This window comes from Vulpes lagopus, chromosome 23 (assembly GCF_018345385.1).
Source record: "Vulpes lagopus strain Blue_001 chromosome 23, ASM1834538v1, whole genome shotgun sequence".
Classification (NCBI taxonomy): Eukaryota; Metazoa; Chordata; class Mammalia; order Carnivora; family Canidae; genus Vulpes; species Vulpes lagopus.
Window position 1 is genome coordinate 29,081,514 of NC_054846.1, and position 23,632 is coordinate 29,105,145.

Here is a 23,632-nt window from a genome sequence, read left to right on the forward strand (position 1 = left end):
CAAAAGATGGAGGCAGACCATCTTTTGAAGGGAAAAGATGACACAGTGGGCAGCACCAGGACTGGTCAGGATAGGAGAGGGGAGGAAATTATGGACCAGAGCCTTTATTGTGGTTTCTTTGGGAATGAAGGGGAAGGCAAGGCAAGCAGACTTAAGACTGGCTAGTTTGAATAATTTCAACAGGCTCTGAAGCATAGAGGCTGTTCCTAATAGGGTCTGGTACCTGACCCTTGGCATGATTAGGGTAGGTACATTGTGGCCAGGTGAGAGACGTGTAATCTAGAAGAATAGTTCGCTGTCTCTTGGGAAGAACCGGTTAACTCTGGGAGAAGCTATCCCTCCCAGGTTAGAGAGGCCCTGAGATGATAAATGCATGAGAATACAGAAAGTAAAAGACATGGTTAACATACTTGTAAATCAGATTTTATATTCTGTAAGGTCCAAAATGCTGATTCTGCATGGTACAATTTTTAACTTAGTCATATTTTTTCTTTTCTTCAGGTTGTCCTCATCTCAAATTATTCCCCTTTCACTGGTGGCTTGAAATTTCAAAGAACTATGGTCACTTGAATCTGGATGCACAAATCTGGTTTTTCTTTTTTTTCCTTCTGTGAATATATTTTGGAGAGTGGCAACTCCAAATCTTTATAGAATTGTTTTTATGATCTCCAGGCTCCATGATTTTTCTGTTTACTCGTCCTTAAGCGAGTTCTATATTTATTAGTCTAGAGTTAATAAAGTAGCAATTGGGAATAATTTAGGCAGAAATCAAAGGGAAAATTTCAGGTATAAATGCAAGGAAGAAAAATAATCAATAGGCAACAGATTACCAATTTAGAAATCCAGTCACCAAAGGTGACAGAGCTGATATGATCAAGATCACATAAACACTATTAAACAAGTATTCCAGTGCTGCAGTTTCCCACAGGCTTTGCGAGCCCTCGGTAGTGGGAGTTTGGAAATGGTCCCTGACCTGCTCTGCCAGGCTATTTCTTAGGTGACAGCACTGTTTAGCCCTGGTATGGAGATGTCAGAGGAGGATATTAATTCTGTTTGATACTACTGAGATGCACTTTTTTTCCTCAAAGGAATCATCAATGTCAGTTCACATCTGTTTGGTTGATTTTCTTCCCATTAATTCCTCCTAAACAGCAACACCAAACATTTACTGAGTACCTACATTGTGCCAGGCACATTTCTAAGCGTTTTTATGTACTAACTCATTTCATCTTTATAATGACTTTATGAGACAGAGCTCTTCTAAGATAAAATGCAACTAAGGCATTTGGGACCCAAGTAACTTGCCCAAGGTCACAGAAATAGTAAATGATAGACTCAGGATTTGAACATACACAGGCCAACAGAGTCAAAGCTGTTATTTACTTCACTACATTGCAAATATTTTGAGTAATAAATTCATTAACTCAGTCTAATACAGTATTTTGTATAGTTTTTTTTAACCAGAAACTGGACTTGTAAATTTTAAAATTATCTAACAGATTAAGTTAGAAAATTTAATATAGCATAATTCCCCTGATAATATCTACATTTATTTTCAATCTTTTCTCTTCCGAAGAGCTATATAATTCATATGTATTTACCTCAGATCACACATACCTTAAAACTAGCTGCAAAGAATCATGGACTATAAAAACAATAGTACTTGATTTTTACAAATTATTTTCAAGTCCAGCTCATTGAGTATTTTTTTTTTTTAAGATTTTATTTATTTACTAGAGAGAGTGAGGGAGAGAGAACACGAGAGGGGGGAGGAGCAGAGAGAGAGGGAGAAGCAGACTCCCCACCAAGCAGGAATCCCAATGTGGGGTTCAGAGTTCAGGTTTCGATCCAGGGACTCGGATCATGCGTGAGCCAAAGGTAGATGCTTAACCTTAGGCTGAGGCACCTGGGTGTCCCAGCTCACTGAGTTTTTAAAACAAGTCTTATGACACTGAAGAGAAAATATGGCCAACATATGATAAAACTAATTTCCTTAACTTACAGTAAGACCATATAATCCAATAAGAAAATATTAAAAACTAAAAATACGGGCAAAGGATATAAAGAGGCAGTTCAAAGAAAAAAATACAAATGGGTGAATATAAATAAAAACATGTTAGACTTTACTCAAACAAATATATAATTTTAATCTGGTACTTGGCAACAGTTAAGTTTGATTGTGTTTAGTGTTGGCAAGGGTATGAGGAAAAGATACTTCATACACTATTAGTGAGAGTACATCTATAAAATATATCTATTGACCTTGCGATTCAACTAGTTATCTATTTTATGGATATAGTTATAAAAGAATGCTTAAATGTACATACAAGAACACTGACTACTGCAGCCATTTAAGAATCCACTTACATTATAAAAAAGTCAAATTATACAACATTTCTATGTGTATTATGCATACATATTTGCATATATATAAGTGAATGTAACACACTGAAAATGATCTGGAAGGTAACTGGTTACAGTGGTTATTTCTGGGAAGAAAAGAGGAACAGGGGAAGAGAAGGAAGGGTAAGGGAGGGCTGATGCTTTCCCTGTGTTGACTTTTTTTATAATGAGAATATACTCATGCGTTATTTGTTCGGAAAAAGGTGCCCAGCATAAGGCCTGATATAAAAGGTGTTGAACTGTTATTTTTGCAAATGAATAGAATGATCCTGTGCACTTTTCTGCATCAAAATTAATGATCAAGTCAACTATCACACAGTTTTATTATTTAAAATGTTAGTACTGTATCAAAGCCATACTATTAGGTCTGATAAAATGCTAACTATTGTCAGATGTCATTTGATCTCTACAAATCTGTATGAAACACAAGAACCAAGAGGAAAAGGCAGTTAGCTACTAAGGCAGTAAGAGACAGGAGGCATGAGCACAGAGACATGAAATTTTATAACAGAGAAGAGACTTTGTTAATGAAGACCTCAACTTACAATAAACCTGTGCTTACCTAGAAGCCTTTGTTTCCATTCCCTTGTTAAAAGAATTCATCAAATTACCTAAAGGTAACTTTTCTTTAAAAAATCTGTATCTGTCCTTAATTTCTTCAGAAAAGAAAATACTATAAACTTTAATTTGATGGAGATTATCTGCCCGGAAATGATTGTTTACTAGCTATTAAAAATATTTTAAAAGTCTTTTATCATTGAATATAGTTTAAAGCTATAGGTCTAAATGTAATGACCACATATAGAACAGTAATTTTCTGGGAAAATATGATGGAAAAGGAGGAACTCCTATTGTCAATTGTTATGATTTCCTTATTTATTTCCGGCTAACTGCAGAACACCACAAAATAAGCTGATGAGGAAGACTGTCGTTACCAAATTATACAAGGTAGCTATTTTCTCTATTTTTAATGAAGACCCTTTTAGTTATAAAGAACTAAAACTGTCATAATTAACAAACCCTACAAAAAAAAATTTCCCCATTACTATTAATTATATTGCCAATATACTGAATTCCATTCTTTTCACTTATCTTTAAATCAGTATACAACCAGAAAGTATAATTTGAACATAACTGCTCACTGTCTCCCCCACCCCCAACCTTAAACCTTAGCTAGGTAATATCATAAAAAAGTACCTTGCAAGATAAAATAACAGGAAATACTTTTTGGAGTTTACACATTTCAACACAACTTCTAAATTACTATACCCAAAACCTTGAATCCAAGCATAGTTTCATTGTTCCTCAATATGAGCAAAGCAAAATCTAATCATAGAAATCAAAAAGATTAAGTAAGCTAAAAGCATCCATAAAAATTGGTCCTACTAATTAAATAAACTACTCACGGACAGCATAGTTATAATTTCTCCAATGGACCTAGATGAAAAACGTATTGCCTTTTGCCCATATTCTTTTGATCCATACACTTCTTTCTTTGATGGTTCCCACTTGTTTCTCCAGAAGAGCTATACTACAAAATGGCCACTGAACTGGAGGGTGTGTCTTCATCATTACTAAGCATTTTCCTATCAGAAGCAGCTCTCTGAAAAAACCTCAACATAATTTCTTCATTGCCACTCAGTATTACTCAGAAAGTGCAGAAGTAATAGAAAGAATAGGGTTTTTTAAATGCCTTTAAAGGATATTACTTAAAGCTTGTCTTTATTTAAACATTTTTTTAAAACTAGCAGCAGGTAAGACACAGATAAATTCTCCTGGCTACAGGCTTCTAAAATTTCCCAATCAAAGTGCATCCTATCTAATTAATCTTACATGAAATGTTACACACAACAAAAAGTTTTAAAGAGAGTAACTAAATTTTTTCTATATAAAAGAAGAAATGTACTTAAGAACAGTAGTATCTAGTCCAAAACAAAACATATCCATCAAAAGAAAGCTGAAGAGATGCAAAGGGAGAAAACTGACTTGCACAGCTCATATACTTGATTGAATATAAAGAGCGACAGTGACTTGGTCTTAACTAAGGGAAAGGAAGATAGCAATGGTGGATTGAGTGCTCTCAGTTCTGACACCATCCTTAATATCATTCAATATCTGGTTAATCAACTGGCATATAATGGGCAGTTACTGAATGCATGGCAGAAGCAAAGTAAGGAAGTGAAACTCTAACTACTTTAGGACAAAAATTAGAACAGGTCAGACACATTGGCAACACGCTGTGAGAAGAGCATGCAATAAACATTAAAATGAGATCTGGGTATCACTAGATCATATCCAACCTTATTTTTTCTCCTTATCCCAAATGATAATAAAAAGGGTGGAGAAAGAATTTGTGGTTCTCTTAAGAGATAAAGGAGAGATTTTAATTCTCAAAATGATGCATTAAGTCCTTTCATTCGAAAGAGAGAATCTGTAAGGAAAAGTAAAACTAAAAGGACTGGGCAAGATACATACAGAAGTGGAAAACCGACTTTAATAAAGGTCAAAGAGATTAATGGTATAGATTAGTCCACAGAATCCCAACTTTGGGAACTTATGCAACACTGGTACAGAACCAGGAAAAATAAAACTGAGTAAAGGTTTTTGATCTAAAAAAGGACTGGAAATGAGCAGAATTTCTTCCTGTATTTCCTAATTAATGGAAGACTCTAAGGGTTTACTCTCATTTATTCAACCTATGAGATTTGAGAAAAATTTAATACTAAAGGATGAGCTGGTATAACTCCTTTATAATAAATGGGAAGCAAATTTTAGAGAAATTAAGTGATTCATTCAAGATATCATTGCTAATTAATGTCGTCTCCTGACTACTAGTCTAGTCCCCTTGCTTTCATTTTTTATTTATTTTTTAAAGATTTTATTTATTTATTTGAGAGAGAGAGAGAGAGAGAGATAGGGAGAGAAAGCACCAGCAGGTGGGGGTGGGGGGGTGGGGAGAGGGAGAAGCAAGCTCCCCGCTAAGTAGGGAACCTGACTCTGGACACAATCCCAGGACCTCAGGACCATGACCTGAGCAGAAGGCAGATGCTTAACCAACTGAGTCACCCAGGTGCCCCTCTACAATGCTTTTAAAAAATGAAAGCCTTTGGGGTGCCTGTCTGGCTCAGCAGGAAGACCATACAACTCTTGATTTCAGGGTTGCGAGTTCAAACTCCATGTTGGGTGTAGAGATTAAATAAAAAACTTAAAAAAAAAAATGAAAGCCTTTAATAGAACTATGTAAAATACCAAGACAACCATAAAAATAATTTAAGCATTTTATACCATAACTTGAGACAAAGAAACTTGCATAAATGCAAATAAACTTCTAATAAATGCAAATTAAAATAAACTTTTAATAAATGCAAAAAAACAAATAAGAGAGAGACCTACTTACTATGTTTTAGAATGCTTGTATTTTTTTTTATATTTTATTTATTTATTATGAGAGACAGAGAGAGAGAGAGGCAGAGATACAGGCAGAGGGAGAAGCAGGCTCCCCACAGGGAGCCCGACGTGGGACTCGGGACTCGATCCCAGGACCCCAGGATCACGACCTGAGCCGAAGGCAGATGCTCAAACACTGAGCCACCCAGGTGTCCCGGAATGCTTGTATTTAAAAAAAAATGTTAAAGTATTTTTTTTTTTTTTTGCCCCAAATCTGTTCTGTTTCATTGGTTTTATTTTTTTAAATGTTAAAAACTTTATTAGAGCTCTGAGGATATGTGAAGCCAAAATGAAAGAAACAACAGGACCCATACAGAAAAAAGCAAAGACTTGTTTTCCAAGAATAATTTTTATAATTCATGTTAAACAAACATTATTGTACATCTGGTAATAAATTAGCTTTGGCCTTAGTATTAATCCTTATGTCAATAAGGTTCTAATTTAATAACTCCATTAATAAGTATTTTTTCTATTACAGATAGTGACAAAAGCATGAATTTTGCTATGCTTTCAATCTCAGCTACTATTCAGAAATAGAATATTTTATATAATACAATTGTGGAGCTTAATGTACTACAGAAAACTGAAGATACATTTTAAGTGAAAATAAAATAATACAATACCTTAAATTTTATTATTCCCGACAATAACTCCATTATCAAAATAGCAAATACTGTCAATGTATACATTCACAAAAACAACTTACTTCCATTAATCAAATCAATAATGCAAGAAGGAAAGAATCTACAAATGATACTTATAAAAAATGCCTTAATGTTCTTTTGAGATGTATAACAACCTATAAAAATATAAAGGATATTGGAATTAAAATATAAAAAATAAATAAAATTATAAAAATAATATAAAGATAGGAGAATTGAGCAAGAGAGGATTTTTTAAAAAATATATATAGAGAGACAGAGACAGAGTAAGCACAAGGGAAGGCAGAGAAAGAACCCTAAGCAAGCTCCGCAAAGAGCCCAAGGCAAAGTTTGATCACAGGACCCTGAGCCATAATCAAGAGTTGGACATTCAACCAACCAAGCCACCCGGGTACCCTATGAGAGGATTTTTAAAAGTACTTTTAAATGTGCAAGGTACTGTGAGACCCATTTCATGTTTATCTGATTGATTAGTGTGGGGATGGAGGGCGGGGACATAAACCTGAACATACTCCCAACAGAGTTAACAATAATTTACTGAGAAGTATGAATGAGGGAAAGAAATCCATATAAGGGGCAAAAATTAGCTTTCTCAGTAATTAACAAAGGAAAAGAGAATGAATTTCAACAAACACCAAAAAGAGTTCAACTACAGAAAGTAAGGTTACTACATACAGAAATGTGGAATAAAGATCCCAGAGGACAACTTTGTCCCTATAGGGGAAGTTACAAAGAAATGGTTTAGATGCACTACAAATAATGCAAAGAGGAAGAAATATTTGTCCTTCAGATAAAATGTTCTTATTTTCAGGTACTCTTCCCTCTGGGAGTGGAAGGATTTAAAAGAGGATGACTGATTCAAAGTTTCTGCAATAAATTTATAATGAAAAAATATGAAAGCTACAAAAAAGCAACATCAGAAATTTTTAACACCTGCCTGAGGTCAACAGACTTCCTACTCTCAAAACATCTTAGAGATAACAATTACAGAGTAAAATGATGATACTGGTATTTCTGTATTTATTTTGCTTAGCAGTATCATGTTAGATATGCTGCTCATCATTTTCTAAACTTTGTTCAGCCTGAGAGGTCTGAGTCTGAGGTTATGCTGTCCTTTCCACTGGAGCCTTTTGGGGTAGTTAGGCTCAAAGATACTGGAATTAATAACTTTGAACATATATATGGAATCTAGTACTAATAAAATGAAGGTGGTCAGATTCTCGGGCAAGGACTGGACCTGGACCTGGGAATCTCACTCTTCTTTTCTTTTCTTAATTCCTCTACTACACCATCTTTCAGTGCACTCCTAGACCACCCAGACTAGCATGACTCAAGGGTGACCTCTGGACCAGAATTATAAGAAAAGACAGTAGGCTTATGAATACTACAGGAAATTGATATTAAATCAAGATACTTGGGGCATCTAGGTGGCTCAGTGGTTGAGCATCGGCCTTTAGCTCAGGTCATGATACCCAGGTCCTGGGATCAAGTCCCGCATCAGGCTTCCCACAGAAAGCCTGCTTCTCCTCTGCCTATGTCTCTGCCTCTCTTTCTCTGTGTCTCTTATGAATAAATAAATAAAATATTTTAAAAAGTCAAGATACTTAAAGAATTTTAAGTAGGGAAAGGATGTATTTGGAATACTTTCCAAAATTTTGCTTTACTTAAATTTAAGATTTTAATGTTAATGTAGTATGACATTCTGAGTATGTCTTAAGATATAAATGAGTCTGATTTCTGACTCTGAAAGTCATTAAAATAACACTATTAAAACAAATACACCAAAAATATCCAGTCAGATTTTCTTCAGGGAGGAGAGGTTAGGTCCTATGATGGATGATAGACTAGTTTGTTCAACCTCCATTCTATCTTCCTGCTTTATAAGTGTGAGTCTTATATTAAAGAAACAGGAAATAAAGAGACAGGAAAGCTAAATGTAAGTAAAATTTCCCAAATTACTTTGCAGCTAGGGTGCTAGATATAAATTGGGCTTTTTCTTTCTCTCTTCTTTCTTTCCTTTCTTCCCTTCCCTTCCCATTGTCCTTCCTTCTTATACGTGTTACCAGCTTTCTGGTAATGCAGAGGCAGTTGTAGTAGAGACAGTGGATAGATTTCGAGTTCCAGTACCACTGTACCAGCTTTGTGGGTTATTGAGAGGCAGTTGTGATGGTTTCCTGATTCTTAGGTTGTTGCTTATGATCGTGATCATGTGTTTTCAGCTTCATGAGCATTAACAACCTTGATATGATATTGGGTTCCTCATCTTTTATCACCATCCTTGCCCCTCCCCGGTTGATGTCTCCCACCCCCTGGCCTGTCTTCAGGAAGAATCCTAATCAGTTTAACCAAAAACCCCTCACACCTCAGTGTTTCCTCTTAGTAATTAAATTCCTACTTGCCCATGCTATATTTGTAATTAAGCCTGGTTCTGCACTGCAGTCTCTTTTCTCCTACTGTGATAGTTGGAATTAAAATGTTTTTACTGCTTTAAATACTGTCCAGCTGTGGTTTTTAACAGAATCTCCCAAGTGTACAAGGTATACATGTTAATAAACTTTGTTTTTTCTTGTTAATGTTATCTTTTATTACCAGGGGTCTCAGTCAAGAATTCAGAAGGATAGAGGGAAAATTATTTTCCTCTCTTATATTCCCTGTTGTAAAATCAGTTCAAGGGCACAGAGATGGGAACCTGCCTCTTTTAGAAGGTATGCAGTGAAGTGTTCATGGATTGAAAGATCCAGTATTTTAAAGACAGTGAGTCTTTCCAAATCAAAATACAGATTGAAAGCAATCCCAGTCAGAATCTCAGTAGGTTTTTTTCTTAATTGAAATTGATAGGCTGATTCTAAAATTCATTTGGAAATGCAAAGGACCAAATATGAAATAACCAAAGCAACCCTGGAGGAAAATAAAGCTGAAAGGTTTATCCTACCAGACACTAAGACCTACTATAAAGTTACACTGATTAAAATAACATGTTATGGCACAAGGATGGTCAAACTGACCAATGGAAAAGAGAACATCCAGAAATAGAGCTACACATACAAGGTATCCTGATTTATTACAAAGGCAACATGGTAGGTAGTTCAGTGGGAGAAAGAATGGTCTGCTGCACAAATGTCAGGTTAACTGGACATCCATTCGGGAAGAAAAATGTTGACCTTTACTTCATACCATGTAAAAATCAGTTCCAGATGGATGATCTAAATGCAAAAGGTAAAATAAAACTTTCGGAGAAAATACCTAACCTTAAAGTAGGCAAATATTTCTTTAAAAGCACTAACCACAAAAGAAAAAGGTTTAATCAGATTATAATAAAGCTAAGAGCTTCTGTTCATTAAAAGACACTATTAAGAGAGTGCCACACACATTCTGAGATATTTGAGGTGCATATATCCAACAAAAGACTTATATCCAGTATTATTATTTTTTTTTTAAATTTATTTATTTATTCACGAGAGACACAGCGAGAGAGAGACAGAGAGAGAGAGAGAGAGAGAAAGAGAGAGAGGCAGAGACACAGGCAGAGGGAAAAGCAGGCTCCATGCAGGAAGCCTGATGTGGGACTCAATCCTGGGTCTCCAGGATCATGCCCTGGGCCAGCCCTGGGCCAAAGGCAGATGCTCAACCATTGAGCCACCCGGGCATCCCTATATCCAGTATTATGTAAAGAACTCCCTTCAACAGTGAAAGACATAACGCAATTGAAAAATACACAATTTGAACTGGCTTTACAAAGTGGATAGATACATAGGGTGGGCTCATAAACATATAAAAAGACTCAATTTCCTTATCAGGAAAATGCAAATTGAAAGCAAAAGAATACACCAGAAGACACAACCAGAATAGTAACAAGAAAGACTGACATTACCAAGTGTTGGTGAGGATGTAGAGCAACCAGACCTCTCTTATATACTGCTGGCAGGAGTATAAACTGGTACAACTAGGTTGGAATAATATTTAGCAATATCTACAAAAGGTGAACAGGTGCATTTCCCATGACTCAGTAATTCTACTTCTAAGTATATACTCAACAGAAATATGCTCAACAAGGGGCGCCTGGGTGGCTCAGTCAATTAAGCATCTCTCCCTTCAGCTCAGGTCATGATCTCTGGGTCCCGGGATTGAGCCCCACATTGGGCTTCCTGATCGCTCTCTCTTCCTTTGCTCCTCCCTACCACTTGTTCTCTCTCTCTCTCAAATGAATAAAATAAAATAATAAAATGAAATAAAATAAAAGCATTCAACAAAACATATATATTAAGCAACGCTAGCTAGAACAGTCCCAAATTGGAAACTACCCAAACTAGAACAGCAGAATGGATTAAAAAGTTGTCGCTCATATGGAATACTATGGAGAAATAAAAATGCTCATATGACAATATGGATGAATCTAACAAGACCATAGAGCAAAAATAAAGTCAGTCTAAAAAAGAATTGCACAGTGTATAAAGTATAAAAATAGACAAAATAAGTTATTACAAGTCTGAATAATGGTTATCTCTGAGGTGGGCAAAACCCACAGAAAATAAAAGGTAGCTTCTTGTGTGCTGGTGTTGTTGTTTCTTGATTTGGCTGTTGGTCACATGGGTGTATTTAACACGTCAAAACTTGTCAATCTGCACATTTATGCTTTGTACACTTACGCATATTATGCTTCAGTAAAGCTTATATGACAAAAAACAAACAGCAAACTAGAAACAATTTTCTATAAGTGTAATAAGGCTAAGTAACACATGAAGAACTTATGCTTTTTTTTTTTTTTTGCAAATCATTGTTTTTGAAAAAATATTTTATTTATTTATTTGAGAAATACAGAGAGAGAAGAAGCCAATGACCATGAGGAGCAGAGCAGAGGGGGGAGTTGGACCTGAAGAGGACACTGCACTGAGCACAACTTGGGGGCTCCATCACACCATTAGGAGATCATGATCCCAGCTGAAACCAAGACTCACGTGTTTAACTGAATGAGCCAACCAAGAGCTCCTGCAAACCAATTTTTAAGAAACTAGCATCCAGGGGATCCCTGGGTGGCGCAGCGGTTTGGCGCCTGCCTTTGGCCCAGAGCGCGATTCTGGAGACCCGGGATCGAGTCCCACGTGGGGCTCCCGGTGCATGGAGCCTGCTTCTCCCTCTGCCTGTGTCTCTGGCTTTGTCTCTGCCTGTGTCTCTGGCTCTGTCTCTCCTTCTATCTCTCAAGAATAAATAAATAAAATCTTTAAAAAAATTAAAAAAAAAAAAAAAAGAAACTAGCATCCAAGGGTGCCTGGGTGGCTCAGTTGGTTAAGTGATGGGACTTCCGATTTGGGCTCAGTCATGATCTCAGGATCGTGAGACTGAGCTCTGCTTCAGGCTTCTGGCTCCATGCTGAGCATGGACCCTGTCGAAGATGCTCTGTCTCTCCCTCCTCCAAAAAAAAAAATAAAAAAAAAAAAAAAAGAAGCTGGCATCCAATAGGAAAGTAGACAAAAAAATATAAAGAGAAACATGCAAAGAAATTTAAATGGTTCCAATAAATGCACAAAATATAAATTAGAACAATGGAATGCTATTTTTCCATATCAAATTAGCAAAGATTAAAAGGAACAAACAAACAAAAAACCATTGTTGAGCATTTGGTGAAATGAATATTCTTATTCCTAGTGGAAATATAAATTAGTATAACCTTTCTCTTATTTCTCTATAAGTTTTAAAAAACTGACCAATTAGTTTCACTTCTAGAAATTATTCTAAGGAAAAATCAGAGTTGCAGTTAAAGATGCCATCATATCAGTGTTATTACAATGTATTTTAAAACAATACAATTATCCAAAATGGGAAAATGGTTAAATTAAAATACACATACATAATATTAAATTATTAATAATGTTTTCAGTAATGAATAAATAATCATGATGAATTTAAGTTAGAAATACATACAAAATTCTATGTGGTATGATACCTTTTGCTTTAAAAAATATCACACATTAAATATACATTTGCTTTTAAAGTCTGTAACAGTACTATAATACTAGTAGGGGCCATCTTTGGGTGATAGGATAAAGGATGATTTTAATTCTATAGCTTATTTTCTACAATGAAATATTTTTTTAAAAGATTTTATTTATTTATCAATGAGAGACACGGAGAGGAGGAGGGGGAGAGGAAGGGAGGGAGAGAGAGAGAGAGAGAGAGAGAGAGAGGCAGAGACACAGACAGAGGGAGAAGCAGGCTCCATGCAGGAAGCCGGACGTAGGACTCGATCCCAGGTCTCCAGGATCAGGCCCTGGGCCGAAGGCGGCGCTAAACCGCTAAGCCACCTGGGCTGCCCTACAATGAAATAGTTTTGAGCATCCATTACTATTATATTCATAAATCTAAGAAAATATAGGGTAAAAAAAAATAACAGCTGCCCAGTTTTCTTTACCCTGAGCAACCTAGATTTTTGTCTCCTTCATCTCCCACATTCAATCTGTAACTGTTTTCCTTGATTTTACCTTTAATTCTAAGAATTCCCTATCCAAGCCATTATTCCATTATTTCTTCTCTCCTTTCCGAAATTCAGACACTTGCCTTCCCAAATGTGCTCCTCAAATCCAGATTCTTCATTTTGGTAAATAAAATGGCCTTATCTTCCACTACCTCTACATTCTAGCCACATCAAACCCCTTTAGATAGCGACCCTCCACACTCATGCCCCTGAAAAAATCCATACCAGGTCCTCTCACACCTCCTAACCCTGGCATGTTCAGTTCTCTTTCCCGGTAGAGCATTTTCTCCTTTCGTTCTAATCCGATTCATAGTTCAAGGCTTACCTCCGATATCACGTACTGGGTGTAGCCTCTCACAAGAACAGACTGCCGTTTCCACATCAATCCTCCAATGACAGTTTATACATATTTCACCATTTATCACTCTGCAGTTTAATGCCTAGCTTTTCCCACTGTTTGGAATGGGTCATTCCTTTTTCTTTTTTTTCTTTAATTTCAAAAAATCTGGTTGGATGAGGAAACCTAAAGCCTACATACGTGCAATAGATCTACACTGGATGTAAGCTTTCACCTGGATCTGATAGACAAATGGCAACAAAAACACTCGCCTGTTTGTTGTTGGTGGTGTTTTTTTTTTTTTTTCATTCAAGATGGCAGAGAACGTCTTAAAATAGTCCCACACAAAAGCACTCACACCCAGAGCCTCGCGTCAGGAGAGCTGGCTACACCTAGCGCAACAGCAAAGGACAAAAGAATGGCACCTAGATGTTGAGATGCCTCGGTCCTAATCATTCTCGGTAGATCCCACACACAGATTTTAAAACGTGTTAGAAAACTAGCACCTGCTGCCTTCGTTACGAGGGCCACGCCTCGACGGTGAACCGTGACCTGCGACACTTCTGGAGACAGAACCAAAAAATCCGGGACGAAAAAGGGGGGAGGCTAAGTTGTATTGAGGAGTATCCAAAAAATGCACGATCGGGCCCCGCCCCACCCGGGCGCTGAACCCCCGCGGCAAAGTCATCTCCCGGGAAGGAACCCTTAGGGCTCCGGTGCGCGGGCCTAGCAACGGGGCCCCAGCTGGGAATTCTGGGCGGGCCTGAGGCGGAGATTGCCGCGGCGACCGTGCCTGGGGCTACACCTGTCAGGCTGCGACCCACACTAGGCCCAGAAATCGCCGAGATTCGATGCCCGAGGCGGGTAGGAGCGTCACCCGATCCCTTCTCCTGGGATCGGCCCTTCGCCTTCCCCCTCGTCCTTCTCAAACAAAGGCAATCCATACCCACCGCCATTTTCCCCTTACCTCAAAAACCACTTCTTCGTCAAACTCCGGTGTCATCCTTCTCCGCCATGCCACCCGCCTCAGCACGATGGGAAATGAAGGCGGGAGAACAGGCGGCACCCCGGCGTCTGCAACAGACCGTCGCGTCTGTCCGCAAAACTACAATTCCCAGCAGGCCGCGCAGCCCACGCCCCCTTTTCAGGACCGCTTATTGGAGCAGAGGTTGAGCCTGTGGGCGGGAGGGGCGGGAGCGGGAGGAAGCTCACGCCCGCTGATTGGAGGAGGCTGGAGCTTTTGTCCGCCTTTTACGGCCGCGACTAACAGGGGGCGCCAGGAGCACTGATTTTTTTTTTTTTTTTTTTTTTTTTTTTTTGGAGCTGGAGAGGTGCACGCGCCGGCGGAGCCGCGGTGAGCCCTGCTCGTGCCCGCGCCTGGCCGTCCGTCTGGAGCTCGGCTGACTGGCGCTCGTGCCCGCCCGCCGCCTGCGGCTCGCGCCCGGGAGCGTCGCCGGGTCCCGGGAGCCGGCCGCGTCCTTTGTGCGGCGCCCCAGCCGCGCCGCGGGGCCGCGGGACGGAATGCGGGCGCCGTGGAGGCTTTTCTCTTCTGCCCAAACTCTTGAAACAATGGACTGTAAGAGGAGCAGGGATTGAAGGGGCGAGCGGGGAAGCGAGCTGCACGGGGGAATCATGACTTCTGCCGCCGGTAAGTGACGGCGCTCGCGCTGCGGCTGGAAAGTTTGCAGCGAGCGCGGCTGGTCGTGGCTCTGGAGCAAATTTCTCCTCCCCGGGGGGTTAACGGCGTCGCCCCCGCCCTACCTCTCCCGAGGGCCGTGCCAGTGCTGAGCGGACGGCGTGTGCTGCCGGGTTTTCTCGTCCCTTCCTGCGGAGAGGGGCTGCCTGGCAATCGCGAATCTCCTGGGACCGCCCTTTAAACGCGGAGCCCCGCGGCGCTGGGAGCTCTCAGCGCCAGGTGAATCAAGACCCGGGAGCGGGGGAACACTGGCTCGTCCCTCCTCGAGTTTGGGGGACGGTGCTTTGCGTGTCAAAGGAGTTTAGGTTCCTGTGTTAAGCAATCAGTTATTCTAGGAAAGGGCAGTGTTCCTGGAGTATTGAACTCGGCCCCTGTGCTGGGTCGCTGTGAACCCAGGATCCATCCCCTGGAAGCCCTGGCCCCTTCCTTGGTAGACGGAGGAGTTAGACCCTGGGACTCCCTCCTGTCCCGGTGGGTTTTTCCTCTGTTACCTGAGAAGCAAGAAGTAGAATTGTTGATGGCGATTTTTTTCTTCTTCTCATCTTCACCCAGTTTTTATGGATTTTTTTCCCCCTATTTCTACCTGGTTAGTGTAAACGAAGCCTCATTTTCTGTCTGCCTTGCATAGTCCTTTCTCTTCATCGAATTGACAAAGCCTGTGATTTACCTTTGTGTGGATTTTGAGCAATTCTCCACGTATTTTTCTAAACGGTCTTAAGGAACAGTTCTTATTTTCCAAATATAATTAGCAGAGTCATTGCTAATTAGTATGAAAATCACTTTATAAGAACATAGGTTGATTTTTAAACCAGAACTCAATAATACATGAACTATTGCGGGGTTTTTTTTTTCTCCTTTACGTTTTTGCCCACGTTGGAAGAAATACATCTTTATTAGAAGTTTTATAGTAAAGTGGTGTAAGGCTTTCCTTCAAAGTTACTTCTAGAATCAGCACTTCAGAATGATTAAATTTTCTTTGCTTTTCTTGGCATTTGTTTTAAATTCCTGCAACTCGAAGCTGTCAAACAGCACTCTAAATGTTCTGATATGTATTATTCCTAAAACAGATATATTGGAGTGTTGCATTGCTAGACGTAATCAGATTACAACCAACAAGGCAAGAAGTTAGCTAATAGAAATAAGAAGAAAGGAGTGAAGTATTCGTGAAGATGTTACAGATCTTTCCTTTTTAATGCTGTGTGGATGTATAGGAGTTATCATATAGTGTGGGAGTTATTTATAAACTACCTTTTTCTTACTAAGGGGAGACCTTCTACTTAAGGTGAACTATTTTCGTCTTAAGTTTCTGTGCCTCACCTTTCAATTTTTCTTTATTACTGACCCATTGCAGTTACTTTAACCTTAAAGTCATTGGATATTTAAAAATCGTTCCAGGGGATCCCTGGGTGGCTCAGCGGTTTAGCGCTTGCCTTCCGCCCAGGGCCTGATCCTGGAGACCCGGGATCGAGTCCCTTGTCAGGCTTCTGGCATGGAGCCTGCTTCTCCCTCTGCCTGTGTCTCTGCCTATTTCTCTCTCTCTCTCTTTCTAATGAATATATACATAAAAAAATCTTTAAAAAAAGTTAAAAAATAAAAATCTTTCCAGCCATTTTTAACTCTCTCCTCCTTTGGAATGTCAAACACATTTAAAATGTTCATACCTTAAATGTATTATTTTCAATTCTAGCCCTAGTAGTTTATAATGAACAGGTACAGAAGCATTTAAGTTGACATTTAGATGTGTAAATCTGATCTAGGAGTCAGACTGGAAGTTTATGATTCTTTCATTTGAATTTACCCTAGGATAATGCAGGCTATTTTTATATTTTATCAACTTTACAATTAAAGAAATCCACAGACATTTTTGTGGTGTTTAAAAGAGGAACATTTCCTGTGTTTAGCTGAGTTAGTTGGTTTCTAGCCTGACTTGCTGAGAAGCATTAACTACCTTTTTGTTCACCCATGTGTTAAGATTTTTTATAATTCTTTCTCATCTCTAAATGAAGAATATGGAAGAGAATTGAGGCTTTATTTCCATTCCATTCTTATATTATTATATGCTTATCATTCTTACAAGCTCTTTATGACGCTTTTTTGGCACAATAATGAATTTCATTAAAACTTTAGGGATATTACTCGTGATTGGAGAGGATGTTTGTTTATATTGAATCTAATCTGTGGTATTTGAGATGATTGGCTTAGTTTTTTTTTGATTGGCTTAGTTTTTAAAAATAAGATAAATGGTAAAATAAAGTGTTGTAGAACATCTGACTTATGTGTATCCTGAAGAAGAGCTTGTTTTGTTTTCTGCATCTGTGAATGAGTAGGCCAATAATATTTTAGAATTATTCTAGTTAGTATATGAAAAAGATATTTATCAGTGTATTTTTCATATTTATATTTAAAACACATACAGCCTCATTAATGCCTGTGCTTTGCCTTTTGGCTGGTCCAATAGCTGAGAAAGTGTGCACGTGAACCACAGCCATTTCTGTGTAACAGATGACGAGTATGTTTGTAATAGTAAAATGGTACCAGTGCTTTACTTTCTTACCTTATTTTTCCCTGGAGCCAAACAGCTGTGTAAATAAAAGATGGGCTGCTTTGCTCTACAGCTTTTGGGTCTAAATGTTGATACAGTATTAAGATCCAAAGGTACTGAGTGCATTTCCAAACATCATGCACTTACTTCAAGAGTGACATAGGAGCAGGCTGTAATATAACGGATTGTTATTTTTTGAGTTTGTGTTTCTTTCGAAATAGAGCCACCAAATACTACTACTAAGAAAGGATTCGGGATATTGCTGTATCAGTGACTTAAACACTTGCTCTCGCTAAGAATTAAAAACTTATTCAGTAATCCTATTGAAGTTGATTCCTGCTAACTTTTCAAAATATTATTCTACATTTAAATGGATACTGATTTTTTTTTTAAAGAAATATCCTGTTACTGAGGCATATTAAAGGGTATGTATAATTTGTGGTAGTTTTCACTATTCCCAGGTCCTAATTTCAGCATTGGGGATAAAGCAATGTGTTAAAATGCCTCCTTTCCTGGAGCTTGCCTTTTAGTGGTAAAGACTGACAAAATTATACTGAAGAAAAATCACACAGGGAAAAGAGATTAGAGAATATAAGGATTCTCCTGAAGCAAGAATCACAGAAGTTATAATCTCAGAATCATATAGGCTTTAGGGATCTGTTCGGCTCTCTCATCTACAAGTAAGGAAACTGAGGCAAGCAGAGCTTCACAAAGACACAGAATTAGGTTAGCCAGCTGAGTTTTGTCATCTGCTTCCTCCAATAGACAGTTAACTAAGAGTGGCAAGCTAAATTACGCAGTTATTTAATTCAGTGAGTGTGTTGAGCATGTTAGGTACATAATGCTATGCTATATTTGTTAGGAATCATCCACAGCTCTTATGTAGTTACTTGAATTTCTACAACACTGAGGGATAACAGGGATTTGTGGCTCTTGGAAGCTGACTTGTATAAAACACATTTAAAGAAAAGACTAAAATTGGTACCAAATATTAAAAAACAATTTAACTAAAAAAGCAAAAATTGATTGGATAAATGGTCCTGAAGCTTTTGACAAGGCTGTTGAGATTCAGAAAGTAAAAGATTAATTTGATGAGATTGAAGTTTTGTTTTTTTGGGGTTTTTTTAGTTGTGGAAAATACACCTAACATAAATTTACCATCTTTATAAGTGTATAGCTCAGTAGTGTTAAATACCTGCAAGTTACTGTACAAACCAATCTCCAGAACTCTTTCCATCTTGCAAAACTGAGTTGTTTTTTTTTTTTTAATTCCTTCAAAAATTCCAGAGGTAGGATGTTTTAAGAATGGTTACAGAAATCAACATGACAGTTTGTCAGATTTCATTATCTGGGGTAAGGTAGGAGGTTTGAAGGAGGCCCTGGGCATTCATACTTTTCTCTTAAGACTTGATAGGTCAATCGGCAGCCCAGGTGGCTCAGAGGTTTAGCGCCGCCACCAGCCCAGGGCATGATCCTGGAGACCCAGGATCGAGTCCCATGTCAGGCTCCTGCATGGAGCCTGCTTCTCCCTCTGCCTGTGTCTCTGTCTCTCTGTCTGTGTCTCTCATGAATAAATAAATAAAATCTTTAAAAAAAAAAAGAAGACTTAAAAAAAAAAGACTTAATAGGTCAAGGGTTTAATTTAATAGACTATTATAGCAGGGTTCGTCATTAGGCTTTGAATGGGTTTACAATTTTTTGTACTCAAAAATAATAACATGCTTATTGAATAGCTAACTGAAATTGTATAGCTTTGGGAATTTTTATTAAATTATTTTGTAAGTATTTTGTTACCTTCTTTATCAGGACATTACACCCAGGAATTAAGTGAGAAAGCACATGGCATCATGGGACTTTGGTTTGGGAAAATGATTGGTAAAAGGAAGTAGAATGGCCTGTTCTTTCTCTCTCTCTCTCTCTCTCTCTCATGCGCGCTCTCTCTCCCTCTCCTCCCACTCTCCCCCCCACTTTCATATATTTTCCCAAATGTTGTGACTAATTTCCTTTATTGAAAAAAAAGTCATCATTAAATGAAGTATCAAAGCTTCTGTACTCAAGTACTTAACGTCCAACAGATATTTTGAAAAATTTGAGGATTTTTTTAGTAAATTGTTTTTATTAAGCATTAGATCCTGTTGGATGAAGATACATGAAGTGTAAGAAACATAAGATAAATTATTTTTACCTCAGATCTCCTTGGGGAAATGTGACTAGGTGATAAGTGATAGTATAGGGAGAAAAAGAACCTAAGGAAAATAGATACAGCCCAAAGATGTTTGGGCTCTGTATATCTTCATTTTATAGGTCTTTTGTGTGAGTTTTTTGTGAGGTGCCTTTAGGCTAGGACCAGGTCTCTACAAATCTAGTGTAGTATAATAGGTGTTTATTAAAAAAAAAAATAGGTGTTTGTTAAGTGCTTTTTATATAATGTGGGGAAGGATTGCTACAGTAGAGATTGTGGTCATCTTTTAAATGTTCTAAAATAGTAGTTATTAATAAAGAGAACACTGAATATTCACCTGTGGAACTTAAAAGAAATACACATGTCCAGGCTGTATTCCCAGAAACTCTGATTGATTAGACATGGCATAGAACCTATACACATGACTTTTTAAAAAATAAAGCTCATTGAAGAATTTTTTTTTTTTAAAGATTTTATTTATTTATTCATGATAGAGAGAGAGAGAGAGAGGCAGAGACACAGGCAGAGGGAGAAGCAGGCTCCATGCACCGGGAGCCCCACGTGGGATTCGATCCGGGTCTCCAGGATCGCGCCCTGGGCCAAAGGCAGGCGCCAAACCGCTGCGCCACCCAGGGATCCCCTCATTGAAGGATTATAATGACAATTCCTAATGACAGTGCCCATACAGAGAAATACCAACTTTGTAATAAATCAAATAATATAGAAGAATTGGTTTTGTTTTTTAAGTTTGTAAAATTTCTGATTTCTGTATTCCTTTTTAAGATTGTTTTGGGGTTCTAATGAGGTAGATTCTTGAGAAATGGCACTTAACTCTGTGGTATATCATTGAGGTAGAAGAATAATTGATGTGTAAGCGTAAAGGGTGTCTTTTCTATATAACTGAGGCAAATTCACTCACTTAGCACTTGGCAGACAAACTAAGGTCCCAAGCAGAAGGCAGGGATTTCATTTAGTGTCTACTGAAGATAGAATAATCTTCCAGATTTAGAAGAAAAATGTATTGGACTTGCTGAGAAATGTACACTCTGCCCAGAGCTTTATATTATTGGAATTGAAGGTAAATTTAAGGAATTTTCAAGAGTAATATAATCTGCCTAGCAAAATGCAGGTTTACCATGATTGTCAAAAAAAGTAAAAATGTTATCAAACTTAATTATTTATCATCTTTTGATTTGGATTTTTATTCTTTGTCATCAAAGTATTATTTTTTTCTTTCCTAGAGATTAAGAAGCCACCAGTGGCCCCCAAGCCAAAGTTTGTGGTAGCAAATAATAAGCCAGCTCCACCTCCTGTTGCACCTAAACCCGATATTGTAATTTCTGGTGTTCCACAGCCAACAAAGAAAACCAAACCAGCAATAGCCCCAAAACCAAAAGTTCTGAAGGGCTCATCTGTTAGAGACATCGGGCAGTTACCATCAAGGAAAATCATTGTGAACTTGGAAGAGCACAAACAGGAATTACCTGAAAATGCTGACAACTCTAATTGTAAAAATGTAGGACATCAGAGCAGTGATTACATTCTACCAGTGTGTTCCTGCAATTCTCAGTGTATCCATAAACTTGGGAATAGAGAGAGTTTGTTTGGAAAGCAACTTATCTTAGAGCCCCTGGAAATGCATGAAAATTTAGAAAATAGTAAAATTGATGAGTCCTCTTCAGCTATAAAAACAAGGAGTAAATGTGATTCTAACGTTGAAAACATCAAGACCCAGACTGGAGTAGTTTTAAAGGCAAATATCCTAGAAGAGAAGCTCAAAGATGTTTTAACACAACGAACATCACCTTTTATTTCTCTACAGAAGCACAGATCCACAGACAACCCAGAAATGAATGATGGCTATAATTCCAACAGACAATTCAGAATTGAGTTTGCAGATTTGTCACCTTCCCCGTCCAGCTTTGAAAAAGTTCCTGATCATCACCATTGCCACCTACAGCTACTTAATGATGAAACTTATCAGCATACCAGTGAAAAAAGCAATACCTGCTTTCATTCATCTGAACAAGAAACTCTGGAAAATGATAGTAAAAGGAGTACTTTTCTATCTTCAGGTGGTGTTAGTAAGAAATCAGAAGTCAAAGACCTTGGTCCCTTAGAAATTCACTTAGTACCATATACCCCCAAATTTCCAACCCCCAAGCCCAGAAAGACACGGGCTGCTCGTCTATTACGTCAAAAGTATGTAGATGTTCCTAGTGAAAGTACTGAAGAACCAGAGAATTTAGACAGTAACTCTTCTTGTCTTTTAGATGCTGCTTTGAAAAACAATAAAATCAGTATTCTTCATCAGAATGTTTTGTGTAACCAGGAACGGGTGGACAAAGTGAATCCAGGAAATAAAAGTGAATTGAATGGGGACTCCAATGGAGACAGACAACATTTAGTCAATCCACAGAAAGCTATGCATCATGAAACATCTTCCTTTGAAAAAATGGAAACAGATTCTAATTTATGTTCTGACAGCAAGACAGTAGATGGTTCTAGTATGTCACTTGCTGTGGACAAAGGGACCAATTTTATAAGATGCAGTACTTTATCTATGAGCCTGCCTAAGCAACTCAAATTAACCTGCAATGAACATTTGCCTACCACCTGTAACCTGGGAGTGTCTGCCTCTCAAATGCAAAAGGAATCTAAAATAAAAGGTGAAAGTTCCTCAAGAATTGTCCCCAAAAAACCTCAGAGACACAGCTTGCCTGCTGCAGGAGTTCTTAAAAAGGCTGCCTCAGAGGAGCTTGTGGAGAAAAGTTCTTACCCCTCAAATGAAGAAAATAATTCAGAGAAGGGTCTAGAAAGCAATCACCTTCAGCATTTGTGTGCCCAAAACCTCAATATGTCGTCCTCCTTTGATATGCCTAAACGGGCTTCAGAAAAGCCAGTGTGGAAATTACCTCATCCTATTTTACCCTTTTCAGGGAACCCGGAATCCCTAAAGTCTGTCACAATATCATCAAATAGTGAGCTTTCAACTGCCAATACTAAGCCTAGAGCAAAATCGTTATCTGCTATGGATGCAGAAAGGTGCACTAAGCCTTGCAAAGACACTCAAAAGAAAAACTCTTTAAAGAAGTTGCTCAACATGAAACTGTCCATCTGTTTCATGAAGAGTGACTTCCAGAAATTTTGGTTCAAGAATAGCCAGCTTGGAGATACAACCGCAGGCAGTCTCTCAGGTGGGGAGAAGAAAGGAATTGAAAGTGATTGGCATGGCATGTTGGTAGAAGAGAAGAGAAGTAAGCCCATCAAGGCATATTCTGCAGATAACTACAGCCTCGAATCCCAAAAGAAGAGGAAGAAGTCTCGGGGCCACACCAGTGCAGCTAATGGACCAAGAGCTGAGTCTTTGGATGATCAAATGCTCTCCAGGGAATCATCATCTCAGGGGCCTTGCAAATCTACTACAAGTGGCTGTGCACCAGAGTATGAAAATGTACGCCATTATGAGGAAATACCAGAGTATGAGAACTTGCCATTTATTATGGCCATAGGGAAAACTCCCGAGTTAGAAAGGCAGAATTCCAGAAGCATGGAGGACGATGCAAATGTGTATGAGGTAGAAGAGCCATATGAAGCTCCAGATGGCCAGCTGCAACTTGGACCCAGACATCAGCATTCCAGGTAACACTTAGGTGTCTGACGGACACTACTTCTGCATGGATCACTGAAATTAACCTTCAGCAACCCTGTGAGTTGGGGAAAAATCACTTGAGTGGTTTAGTTAAGCATATATTAAATTATTCCAAACTGCAGTGTTATTTTATCATATAGTCAGTTAATGGGTATTTTCAGTGCAAGCTTGCAAGTAGCTGACTTAATAGCTGATTCAAAGGGTTTGAACCAGTGGTAGTGTAGGTAGTACAAGGGAGACCT

General features: G+C 38.4%; 2 protein-coding genes across 5 annotated transcripts in view; one reads left to right on the forward strand and one right to left on the reverse strand.

Moving 5' to 3' along the window:
* The window catches only part of VEZT (vezatin, adherens junctions transmembrane protein), a 74,386-nt gene extending 59,970 nt beyond the window's left edge, over nucleotides 1–14,416 (reverse strand). For all 3 annotated transcript variants that reach the window (XM_041738323.1, XM_041738322.1, XM_041738324.1), the window contains exon 1: nucleotides 14,286–14,416. In XM_041738323.1, the coding sequence (XP_041594257.1) occupies nucleotides 14,286–14,321 (36 nt within the window). In that variant the 5' untranslated portion in view covers nucleotides 14,322–14,416. The remainder of the gene's footprint in view (nucleotides 1–14,285) is intronic.
* A 249-nt stretch (nucleotides 14,417–14,665) lies between these two features.
* Nucleotides 14,666–23,632, forward strand: part of FGD6 (FYVE, RhoGEF and PH domain containing 6) — a 110,272-nt gene continuing 101,305 nt past the window's right edge. For both annotated transcript variants that reach the window (XM_041738378.1, XM_041738379.1), the window contains exons 1-2: nucleotides 14,666–14,966; nucleotides 20,980–23,380. In XM_041738378.1, coding sequence (XP_041594312.1) covers nucleotides 14,951–14,966; nucleotides 20,980–23,380 — 2,417 coding nt within the window. In that variant the 5' untranslated portion in view covers nucleotides 14,666–14,950. The remainder of the gene's footprint in view (nucleotides 14,967–20,979; nucleotides 23,381–23,632) is intronic.